Here is a 12,223-nt window from a genome sequence, read left to right as displayed (position 1 = left end):
GATAGGGGCACACAAATGTCAGTTCTGCGCTGCCGTCATGATCCTGTGCCCACCGCTCCTTCTGCTGCTGCTCCAAGAACAGTGCGACGTGGACGTCTCTCGCAGTAAACCACTGCCGAGAAGGTGAGCGTCGTAATTCAAGAGATCGCCGTCTAGTGACGAGAAATGACACCGCTTCGTCACATATAGTTTAGACACTCTATCCAGCAGCTCATTAAAGTAGCGTCTGATGCCACCTTTTTTTGCAGCTGTAGTGTGACTGTGGTATGGCCATAATGGGCGTCCAAGTGCACCGACATTGGAATGCGTACTTGATCCTCTCGACCGCAAATCAGGTGAAACGCTGAGGGAAAAAAATTCAGCAGATCCCGCATATCTGAGAATCAACTTTATGCGAAGCACGCGCTGGGAAGGTGGCCGTGTCGCATTTTTGTATTGTGAACACATCATAAAATGACGCTCAATATGTGTACAAATGTTGCACGCAGAGACATATGTCGAAAAGTTTCAGGTGTTTATATAACCAGTTTTCCACTTGCAGAACAATTTCAGCTGGGAATGTGTTTTAGCAACATCAGGAGCTGATGATATGAAGCGCTGATGCTCGCGAAGTACTGGCCCTTGACACTACTACATAAATCAATTTAAGCGCATGGCACCTCGCCACCATTGACGTTAACCCGACGTGACGGCTGTATAAAGCAGTACATTAGTAATGTTTATAAAATTGGGTAGGCAGCACTGCACCCACCCGTTTCGCGAAGATTAGCGTCTATTCCAAAAGTAGTTCCGAGACCTGGCGTAGCTCTGTGGTAGAATGCTTGACTGCCACGCAGAATGTTTGGGTTCGATTCCTGCTGGGACCCTGAAATTCATTATTTGCATTCGTCGGGTGGCCAGCACTGCTTATTTAAGGTTTTTCTTAACACTGACATTTATTTTACGCCTTTTTGGGCTGACGCTACCGATGTCGGGTATTGCTAAATGCTCACGTGTTAAAATTGCCCATGTGTGTTCTCGGCGTTTGTGGGTAGATACTAAGTGTTAATCACTTGTGGCAGTGACAGTATGTCTGGGGTTTAACGTCCCAAAACATAGATTTGCATTGTAGAGGCGCCGTAGTGGAGGGTTCCGGAATATAAGAGCACCTAATCTTCTTTAACAAGCAGTTCAATATAGGCACGCGGGTCGACGCATCTAGCCTTCATGAAGTATCGACCACCGCGGTTAGAATCAAAACCGTGACCTCCGGATCAGCAGCCGAGAACTCTAACCACTGCTCCCCCCACGGCGGGAAGCGCATCTATCAATTTTTTTTTTTGTGTGTGTGGCTGCTAAGATAAGGAGACAGTGTGCCACTGTTTTCGTTTGAAGGAATCAGCAGCATCAATATTTGCGTTACGCAGACAACTTTCGTTCACTACACAAGTGTTTAAATATACCTCCAGCATAACCTCACTGTAGAGCAGCATTTTACTAAAATAGGTGGATCACTGCAAGCCGTGTTTTCACGAGATAGTGCTAAAGAGCTTTCGTCACAGAAAAGTTAGTCCCGACGGCGGTGTCGTCATATAAGCACCGTCTCTGTGAGGGAAGAATTGGCGTGGTTCAGGCGCAGGATTTTGGCGAGTTACTTTTTCCGCCTTCTTGAGTTTCCCGAGGGTGCTATCTGCCAATGCGTTGGTCGGTATCTCGGCGGGTATATTCTGTGTCCATATGACTAATTAATTAAGTTAACTTCGAACCTGCGCTGAGGAATACAATACACTCGCTGTACAATGACGGTGGCTGGCTGAAAGTCGAAGCTAGACCTATAAACCAGAGCATGCCTACGTCACAACCAGGAGCCGACAGGCTCCTGAAAGCGTACTTTTGTACCAAGACGCAATTTTCTCCGGAACTGCAGTGGTGGGTATCTCTTGCGCAGAGATAATATGGCAAGCGACATCTCTGGCACTTTAAAATGTGGGAAAGCACCTGATCACGCTGCTCCCGCTAACAAGAAGACGTCTGGGCACTGCTGCGCTCTTTGAACGCTAAAACAATCAACGAAAGAGGAAGCTATTACTGAGCACTACCTGTGAAGATCACAACACGACGCGGAAATTGTGCCGGTGTGGCGTTTTCAGATTGCCTAGATTTCAATTCGCCAAGAAAATCGTTTGGAACGCTTCCATTTGCACGAGCTATGTAACAAGAGACTAATGATTACTATTAGTCTTTTGTTAGACCTGCAGGTCTCATGTAAGTTACCCGAGAATCGCCCCACATAATGTAAATATTACAATGACATAACGTAGCGTAAAGTGACAAAGTCTCAAAGAATCGACTACAAAATGTGTAAAATTCTATAACTATAACGTCTAAGTCACTGTCTAGTACAACGACGTTGTTCTTGTGGGTGTTTTATACATGCCACAAATTTGACTGATATTAGTCTAATGGCTGGTTTATTAGTCTAAACTTTTTTTTTCTGTTTCACATATGTTTCTACTATAACCGTGCGCACAGACGCTAAACGAATGGCAAAGCCTCGTCCATACATGTCTCACACCTAAACAATAACAAGAAATTGTAATATTGTTTACTTGTCAAAGCGTCGATAAATAATAAAAAAAGTGTCTAGTGAATGAACAGAACCCAACCTGAAATTTTCGAAGCCAGTGGGGACCGTAATGTAGCCATTTTTCCGTGAAACACCTATAAAGTCAACCCTAATTCACGTTCTGACTTGCATATTGGGCAAACAATACTACTGCCCCGTTTGGTGTGCGGGTTTGATGATTACTGTTGATCCCTTCCCATTTCCTATACTCTGTTTCAGACATCATATGCAACGTTGCAGAAGCTAGCGAGACTACTTGCAGTCGATGCGTTTGCAACATATAACAGTTCGATGTTTTACCACCAATATTTAAATTTTTCTTTGGATATTACGACGAGAAGTAATTGAAGGCATTATATGCCTTACAAAAAAAAAACTTATCATGTCGCTGTATTGCTTAGGTTTCACGTGACATCACATACAGGCTGTCAACTCAGGGTACGTCACGATGGCGGCCACCTGGACTTTCAGTGTCAGTGCAAGATAGGACGTGACACGTTCGTTCGAAACCCGCATTCTTCTGTGCTCACCCCGGTTTTTTTATGTTTTACAGTCGCGCATAAGTGGAGCACGAAGGAACACCTGGGTGCAGCTGCACTTATCATGTGTCACGCGAGCGAACCTGAAACGCGCGGAGTTGCACGTTTTGTTGGCCGAAATGTTTGCATAGCTTCCACAGTGTTGCAGCTGATGTATGAAACGTAGTATAATAGTGTGACGTAAAGCAAAGCAGCCCAAATATTCAATTGCACGATGACTTGAATTGTTATATCACTTGCACATATGAATTTTACAGCGAAAGTTCTTATGAGGTCATAATTCGGGTCTCGCGCAGTGTTGTAGTTGGCCGCCAGCGCCGCCAGTGTCTGTGATCAAATCGCGCGAAATTAGAAAAAAAAAAACCTAGTACCAATGATACAGTAAACTGTGTCATTGGTACTAGGTTTTTTCTCCCGATTACAACCCGGTTTCGAGTCCTATAGGACTCGAAACCACGTATGCTATGCTGGGTGTTAGCCCAGGATTACACCACTGAGCCACGCCGCTGCTTGGGGCTTGTTGGCAAACTTGCTTCGGGCAGGCCTGATGTCGGAAAAACAATTGCGTTAATACAACATATAAAGCATTTTAAAACAGCGAAAGAACAAGCAGTCGTCGCACAATACGAGTAGCGTAACGAGTAGCTCATCATATGATCCAACCCATTAAAAAAGCTTGTTTTTGTTCAGCTACTAACTGGGCCGCATACCGACTTCAGCCTTTATTCCTCATTGTCGTCAGCCACTGCGTGATCAATTGGCGCGAAATTCCTCGTAAAAGTTTAGTGCATACAACACTTCTGAGAAGAGTGATGGAAAATAGCAAAGCGAATGATGGCCTACTACCCTAAAATTGTTATTAATAATTCCGTAGCGGGCATCAAGCAAAGGAGCTTGCAGCAGTTACCCATTAAGAGTTGAGAAACGGCTCTGAAAGGCCACTCTTCTAGCTGTCGCTGTGACTACGCAGCGCCTTCAGCACAGGCCTGGCATTTTTTATGAAGAGAGCAGCAGCTGAGCTCTATTCAAACCACTTTCCGAGTGGCATCAGTAACGGGTTTCTCCGAAGTGAAGACGATGAAGATCACGTGCTGTCCGAGCACGGGCATCTCGGCCAAGCTGTAAAAGAGATTTGACGGGCCTTGTTCGAACGCCACGTCGCATCACAAGCAGTTTGCTCCACGATCCAGAAGGCTGCGAGCACAAGGACGCAACTTGGCATGCCATGTTTGACGAGACGGTTCGCCGCGCCAGTGGTTGGACACAAGGTGGGCTGTAGCATGGAGAGGCGAAAAGCGAACCAGAGCTTTGACTCAGCAGAATGCCGTCTTCGTCCACTCAATCAGGTGAGCCTGGCCCATCGCAGTGACAGGCTGTTGCAGGCACGCTTTCATTTTCTGTGTAGTAAGGTTGTCTGTCGAATCGATACTTTGTATGACTGACATAAACCCTTGCATATAATTTCGCTTCATATGTATATCGCAATCGCAGTTCTTAATATAGAATGGCACATACTAGACAATGGTTTCGTTTATTACGCATGGAACTACCGCATTTATGTGCCAGAGTGATATAAATGGTATAAATAACCAAGTGGTATAAAATATTTATCGTAAGAATTGTGTACACGTCTGCCATCATTATTGCGGTGCTGAATGAGAATCACAAAGCATATTTTTTCTAGCGCCATACAGGCGTCATAATCATGTTTGTCTAACACGGCACTCGCATTTACCAAAAGCTGTTGAACAACGTAGTTCGCCTAATAAAAAAACACGGAGATATCTTTTTCACCGAAGCAGTGTACAAGCATTAATAACTCAGAACATTACAAGTTTACATATAAACAAAACACAAATGAACAAATGACATTTCTTTCAACAACATTACGTTAGCTTGCCGGATTTTTGAATGGAAGGCGATCGCTAGTCTTTAGAGCCATCAAGCCAACATCAGGCTTTGCGGCACCTGGCACGTTACAGTGGGTCTGTTTTACGATTGCAGGAGAACACCACCGATATCACGTGCCCAGTAATGTTTGTTTTATAGTGGAGGAGATCATGCAGTGCGAAAGACTAACGCAAATGACTTGCGTTAGTTTTGTGACTTGCGACTGATGGGAACATTTCATAAAAGTGAATCTGCAATAAGCATCGCGTCCGCTTTAGGCATCACATGGCGCATCGCATTACGAATCTGCATTACTTCTCGCTTATACGGAAAAACTGCGTTTTTATAGGCGTCAGCAACACTTACAGCGTGCCCACCCGTGATGTGTTCTCTAAGCAATGAACGGAACCTGTTGGTGTCCTGGTCTACGGTATTTATTCGCGTGATATACCAGTAACTTGCAAGCTATCACTACTAAATGATGGATAACAATGCCTACCACTGGATATTGTAGAAAATCAGCTCTTATCATATCAACACCGTCTTTACTCAATTCAAATCTAATCATGCTCCAAAATATACAGAGAAACAGAACTTAGCTGCTGCTCTCTGAATATTTTTTTTCCTCCAAGGCTGAAAACAAGCTTCAGAAGGACCGCACCTCGCACATCAAAACGGTCAATGTTTACCAGAGGCAGAACTGCACCATCGACCCTTTTTTGCCACTGCTGTTCGAGGAGCCACTGCGATGTGGAAGCCTCTTGCAGGAAACCTGTACCAAGTAGGTAAACTTTATGAAAGTTATTGAGTAATATGTGTCACAAAAGAACAATGCTTGATAATGCGTGACGTCAAAATACGCGTTGCACTTAGTCGGAACCCGCTAAGGTGATGTGGCGTTTACGAAGCTCGTCAAGTCATGATAAGGCAGCGGGACAGCATCCAATGTGCGGAGGCCGCTTCTTTGATGGAAGCAAAAATGTTTGGGCCATGTGCACGTGTACTTGAATTAAAGTATTAGGGTTTGAATAGGCGTTAAAAAACCCAAGATAATAATTTTTTCTGGAGCCCTCAACGGTGTCTTTTCTATAATCATGTAAAGGTTTCGAGGCGCAATATTACTGTCATCAATTAAATTTTAAATGCTATGTTTCAAACTCACTTGTACATTACATCTCTTACAGTCAAGTGATAACTGTGTTAAACATTGTTATAAACATGCACACTTAATATAGTATATTCTTATGCAACAGAACAATCTACTGAAGCCATCCGCAATGTTTAAACGAGGGAATGAACGGCAGTGCCCTGATTCCCCGTATTTCCTAGGACTTCAAAACTCTGAGATGTGTCTCCTGCGTTAACTTATTCTGGCCACATTTGGTTCTCTTCTTTTATCCTCTGACTGCATGATTTGACCCATCAACTGAATTGTCCAACATGGTGTTTTTGTCTATTCTTCCTTGCTACGCACTAATCTATTAACGTGGAATGAACACGCTGCCTAACGTTATATTGTAGTGTTGTTTTGGGGACTATGCCGCTTCGCAAACTAACTGTAAGAACAAAAATATGAAATTTAAGAATGAATTTTGAAATATTGAGGATAACAATCGTTCTATAGTTAAGTTACTTACCTTTTTATGTCTGCAACTGAATTTCTCAAGAAGCACAGGTTTACGCGAACCATAGTTAGGTGTCATCCACTAAATTTGATTGATATACCAATGCCCAGGACCCAACTCTGGAGAGCGCGAGCCTTACATATATATGCGCTTACACTTTTTGTGTTTCTAATACACATCTTTCTGTTGGCATCGTTGCGCAACGGTTCGCCAGTTTTCTAAAACATGTAATGATCATTATAGGGGTTTAACGTTCCAAAACCACGATATCACTATGTATGTACAACATGTGCAACTGTTCAACGTGTGTTTGGGCTCAAGATATTTGCACATATCTTTGGCGTTATTTCGCGATTATGCTTCGCAGAATAAAAAATTAATGTAATAATAATGAGATCTCGCAGACAATAGTGTCAGAGAAAATATAGACGAAGTTATTAGACCCAATTTTAATATAAAAGTGAAGAAAGAAAATTGGATGAAAAGACAACTTGTAGTGGGTAGGAACCGAACGTGCGACTTTCAAATAACGCGTTCAATGCTCTACTATATATATATATATATATATATATATATATATATATATATATATATATATATATATATATATATATATATATATATATATATATATATATATATACACTTTTATGATTATATACCTTTTTGTATTATAAACCAAGGACAAGTATACTACATCGCATTGGCCCAATTAACCCATCTCCGTCGAAATCGCGTTCATCCGTTAAGGCGCTAACATTTGTGAGAAGCTGGTGAACAGACAATTGCGTAAACTTGAACGCATCAGTTTGCAGTTTTGAAAGGTGCGGTGTATAAACAAATGCTGCAGGAGAATAGAAGACATAAAAAGGAACGCAAATGTGCTTTCTTCAATTTTTGTATACCATTCAAGTAACCTGTCTGAAAACTGTAGTACGTATGGGTTCTAACGTGCGAGCTGAATGCGCTTTTTCTAAGGTAGTCGCGTGGCTTTGGAACCTTCAAAGCATTGCGGACGTGCTGCGCGAATCGCATGAATGCACAACCGACATCTTTACGATCGTGCTTCTGTGAGTGGGGCTCGAGCAGTCACTTGAATACCGACGCCTCTCGCAAGTAACTACCACCAAGAAGGTGATTATTAAGGATTTCTTAAGGCAGATAGATGGACTAGCTAGTATGGCTTCACAAAAAGGAGAGTAGCAGGAAAACGACACACAAAGTTTTCTGTACGCAACCATTTCGGTCATCAAAACTTTCATTTCGTATATAGAGCTCATCCTTTTTTTCCCACACTGTTCTTGGTGGGCATTGTCTTGAACGTTTGTGAGAAAGAGCAGCAATAAGTTATTATTCTATGGCAATGATAATCCTTCATTCTTATGGAAATAAAAAAATGAATTTTACCATAAACCTAAGGAATACAATTCAGCAGAACATAATGTTGGGTTTCCATTTTTAAGCAGTGAATTGCGTTAATCCTCTTCGGTCCGTGGATACCCAAAAGGGGCTATTTCAAAAACACGTTCTGTGCTCTTATAATTGAAGACCACTTGACAAAAATTCATGTTTCTGCGAGCGGAATCATAGGTAAACAATATGCCCACAACCTGTATGCCCATGTATGTGCTCGCAGTACAAAGAAGTATGGCGCGAGGAAAGCGGGCGCCGTCGACCGGGAGAGAGAAAGAGAGAAAGGAAACTTTATTTGCGCATAACGCGGAGCATGCCAGATGGTCGGGCCTCTATTCCAAGGCTCCGCTGGTCCTAGCCATCATCTCTACCCGTTGGACCCGCCAGCGCTGATCAGCAATGGCCGAGCTGGACAGCAGTGCCTCCCATTGTTCATTTGTGTTGTTCATGTTGAGGTGTTCTTAATTGTGATGTGCACACTCCCACATGATGTGAAACAGAGTTGGTGCGGCCACACAACGGACATGTATCTCTGTGTGCTGTGGGGTAGAATGCATATAGAGATAAAATTTTTCTTGACGAAATTCTACATATATATAGCAAATCCGTGAGAATAAATGATCACGATAGACTAGACAAGGCGCACGAAAATTTCGGACTTGTTGCTCAAAGTATCATCTGAGATAGCGCAACTTACAAATTGACGAAATAGGGTAGGTCATTGCGTTGAAAATATTTGTTTCTGTTGTTGTTTTTTGTAGCAGGCAGATTTCTGAGTGTCAAAGATATACAAGCGCCACTATTTAAGAGTCTAAACTGACTTATCTGATGAAGGTGGCAATACGGTTGAGCTAATCTGCACAGCAGCAGTGAATTGTCAGTTAGCAGTGATGAGGATGAAGATAATGATACACCAGTGAGTTTCTGAGTTCAACTTCGCGGCTCTATCTTGAAAGAGGCAGAGTACACCCACTTAGAAAGGGGTAGAACACACGAGGGTACATGTATGTCAAAGGAGGAGAAAAAAATAGCAGTGGCTTAGCTCAGCTATGCCAGGATATACGTAGCGTTAGCAAAGGTTCAGCTGATTATTCTTAGCTTTTCAGATATCATGCTTACAGCTGTTCCAATGACACACACACGGTACACGTATTATTTGGCACATGTATATTTATTTTGCTGGGCAACTACTTCGGGATCCGATGAGTTAAGCTTCTGCGCCCTACTGCATCGTTGAGCAGCACTTGCATGCTCCTTCTACATGGCTATACCACAATGGAAAACGCCAGTCAGAGGCGCTATCAAGCGGCTCCAGCGCAGTGTAAGATGGCGACTGCATAGGGAAGGCGCGCGCGTCGGCGCCCATATGTCTACCAAGGCTATGACGGCACTCCTCTGGAAAGCGCACACCGGCGGCGGCAAGTCGCGCGCGGCCGCGGCCGAGTGCGAGGGAGGTGCCGGCTCCGGTGCGTGACACCACTGATAGTTTGCGCAGCGCATCGAATTGCGCGCACACCGGCGGCAAGCCGCACGCGGCGGCCGCGGAGTGTAGCTAATGCTACACTCCGCCGCCGGAGTGTAGCTAACGCCAGTGTAGCTAACGCTACAAAAAGAGGTATTGCAGCCCTGTCACATCAAAGCATACAACAAGAATATGGGTTGCATTGACCTTGTGGCCAGGTATGTGCCCTAATAAACTACAGATATTCGTAACAATGAAGTGGACCATCAGGGTATTCGTTCCCTTTCTGAGTCTAGTGGCAATAAATTCAAGGATTCAATCGAGGAAAGACTGCAAGCTCGTCAATGTTGTGGAAAAAACATTCTCGACAAATTGAAATTTTAGAACACAGTGGCGAAAGCACCAGCTTGAAGACACATCAAGCAAATGGAAAGATTCCAAAATTCAATAGAGCTGCATGTGCAAATCGGCCTGTCTCTGTCAGCCCCAAAATTTAGCACGCCGATTTCAATTCCAGCTAATCAGGCGTTACTCGACATGAAGGGTCATTTTTCAAAGCATGGGCCACCAGAGTTTCAAATAATTTGCCACACCGAAGATAACAGCCCAAAACCCACGTTAAAGCATCAAATGTGACCTGCAACTTTGCCTCCTGTACAAAGTGACTTTTTTGATTTTTACTCAGCTTGGGCCAGATGTACCCAAATAGGAACTTCTTTTTCTTTCTCTGAAATTAGAGCTTTCGTTTTTTTTCTTCGCAGAAGTGTACTGTGACACCAAAATGCCCACAAGAGTTTGAGTGCACTTTGCGTACTTTTTACTCATGTCTGAAGAGGTAATTCTTCCGCACAAGCCTCGCTGCACGCTTTTTCCAGTGACTTTTCACAGCGTGTTCACTGAATTTGCTCAATATGTTTCTAACAGGTCGCCCTCCCCCTGCTCGACAGTCAGGCAAAGAAGGAACCTTGGGGGAACCTCGCTAGTCAAAATGGAAGGGGCGCACAAATGCCGCCTTGGCCTTGTCGTCATCTTCCTGTTGCCACCGCTCCTCCTGCTGCTGCTCCAGGAGCCAGTGCGACGTGGATGTGGCGGAAGGGGCCAGCAGGGTGTCCAAAGGCACCGAAGATGGGCCGTCTGCCTGACGCTCTTAACCATGTATAGGCGCGGCGAGACGCTGATGTGAAATGCGTATACCCATCATTTTTATACCACTGACCATTATAGGAATGTGTCAAATGTATTATAATAATCATAAGTTGTGTATTGTAGCACCAAGAGGAAAACGACGAGGTCAAAACAACATTTATTATGTGTAATAAAACATTTGAGCGTCAAACCTGTGTTTATTATTTTAAACGTGTGCATCTAATCTGTTACTTGCATTAGTGATATAACCTTGCAGAAAGCGTACACCCGTTATCATACTCATAATTTTTTTGGCGGCTGTTAAAAAGGATACTAAGACACTGTGCCATTGTGTTCATTTAAAGCAATCAGACGAATTAGTTTTTCTATTACATAGGCTATTTTCTTTCACTATCCAATTTGTATAAATATTCCTCCAGCATAATCGTGCTGTATGGCAGAATTTTCGTAAGATAATTCCATACTCAGAATTTCATTTTAACGTGACAGTGATGAAGCTTCTTCGTCGCAGCCATTGCGGTACTGACTTCAGCGTCGTCGTAGGCGGCATTTCTGTGAGTGAGAACTTGGCATCGCCCAGGAGTTAGATTTAATTGAGTTTCGTTTTGCACTTCCCCTCGCGAAATCTGCCGTGGCAGATTGATTGATAGATTTGTGTGGTTTAACGTCCCAAAACCACAATATGATTATAAGAGACGTCGTAAAGGAAAGGCTCCAAAAATTTTGACCACCTGGGGTTCTTTAACGTGCACCCAAATATGCGCAAACGGCCCTATAGCGTTTTCGCCTCCATCAAAATGCCGCCTCCGCAGCCGGAATTTAATCCCGCGACCTGTGGATCAGCAGCCGAGTACCTTATATCCACTAGACCACCGCGACTGGGCTTGCCGTGGCAGCTATCTACTAATCCGTTGGTCAGAATCCTGGCAAATATATTTTGTATCTATATGGCTAAACAAATTAGCTTCTACCTTGCGCTGACACAGCCGAAGTGCTATGGTAGCGTTCCGCCTGGCAGTCGAAGCCTGATCTATACTGCAGGAGGCGTATTGTTATATAGACTATAGTCATCAAACATTCCAGTGCAATCTCTGGTGATGGCGTCAGTTCAGGAACGTGCATGGCTAGGTAGCCCCGTCGTACACGCATACTGATGAGTTTCGAGGGCTTTGCATGAGTTTCGCATAAGCTTGATTGCGTATCATGCTCTGACACACACCTTCACAAAATTAAAGATTTGTTGGAAGGTGTTTTACTGGAGATAACTGTGTGTGTCTATATGATTATGTGCTGACGGAAATGTAGGAGGTGCGTTACAAAAGTAATAAGACTGAGATTGTACTTTCCAAATTTTTAGTTCTATTTTAACAACAATGTCATCCCCTTTAAAGTTGTTTCCTTTGGCAACTCTACACCGGTGCATGCATTGTTTCCACCCTTGGTAGCAGCGCAGGAAGGCTTCAACTGGTACGGCTTCTACCAGGTCAGTCACAGTCTTTGGAATGTTCTCCAGAGTTGCAAAATGGCGTCGCTTAAGGAGACG

General features: G+C 43.6%; 1 protein-coding gene across 1 annotated transcript; it reads left to right on the top strand.

Annotated features, from left to right (window-relative positions):
- Window positions 1-4,245: 4,245 nt before the first annotated feature.
- Window positions 4,246-10,839, top strand: LOC142776932 (uncharacterized). Its single transcript, XM_075881247.1, has 3 exons — window positions 4,246-4,490; window positions 5,667-5,815; window positions 10,459-10,839. The coding sequence occupies exons 1-3, from the start codon at window positions 4,365-4,367 to the stop codon at window positions 10,715-10,717; spliced, it is 534 nt and encodes a 177-aa protein (XP_075737362.1). The 5' UTR covers window positions 4,246-4,364; the 3' UTR covers window positions 10,718-10,839.
- The last annotated feature ends 1,384 nt before the right edge of the window (window positions 10,840-12,223 follow it).

This window comes from Rhipicephalus microplus, chromosome X, assembly GCF_043290135.1.
Source record: "Rhipicephalus microplus isolate Deutch F79 chromosome X, USDA_Rmic, whole genome shotgun sequence".
Taxonomy (NCBI): Eukaryota; Metazoa; Arthropoda; class Arachnida; order Ixodida; family Ixodidae; genus Rhipicephalus; species Rhipicephalus microplus.
Note: the sequence above shows the minus strand (reverse complement) of the source record. Positions and strands in the feature narration are given on the sequence as shown.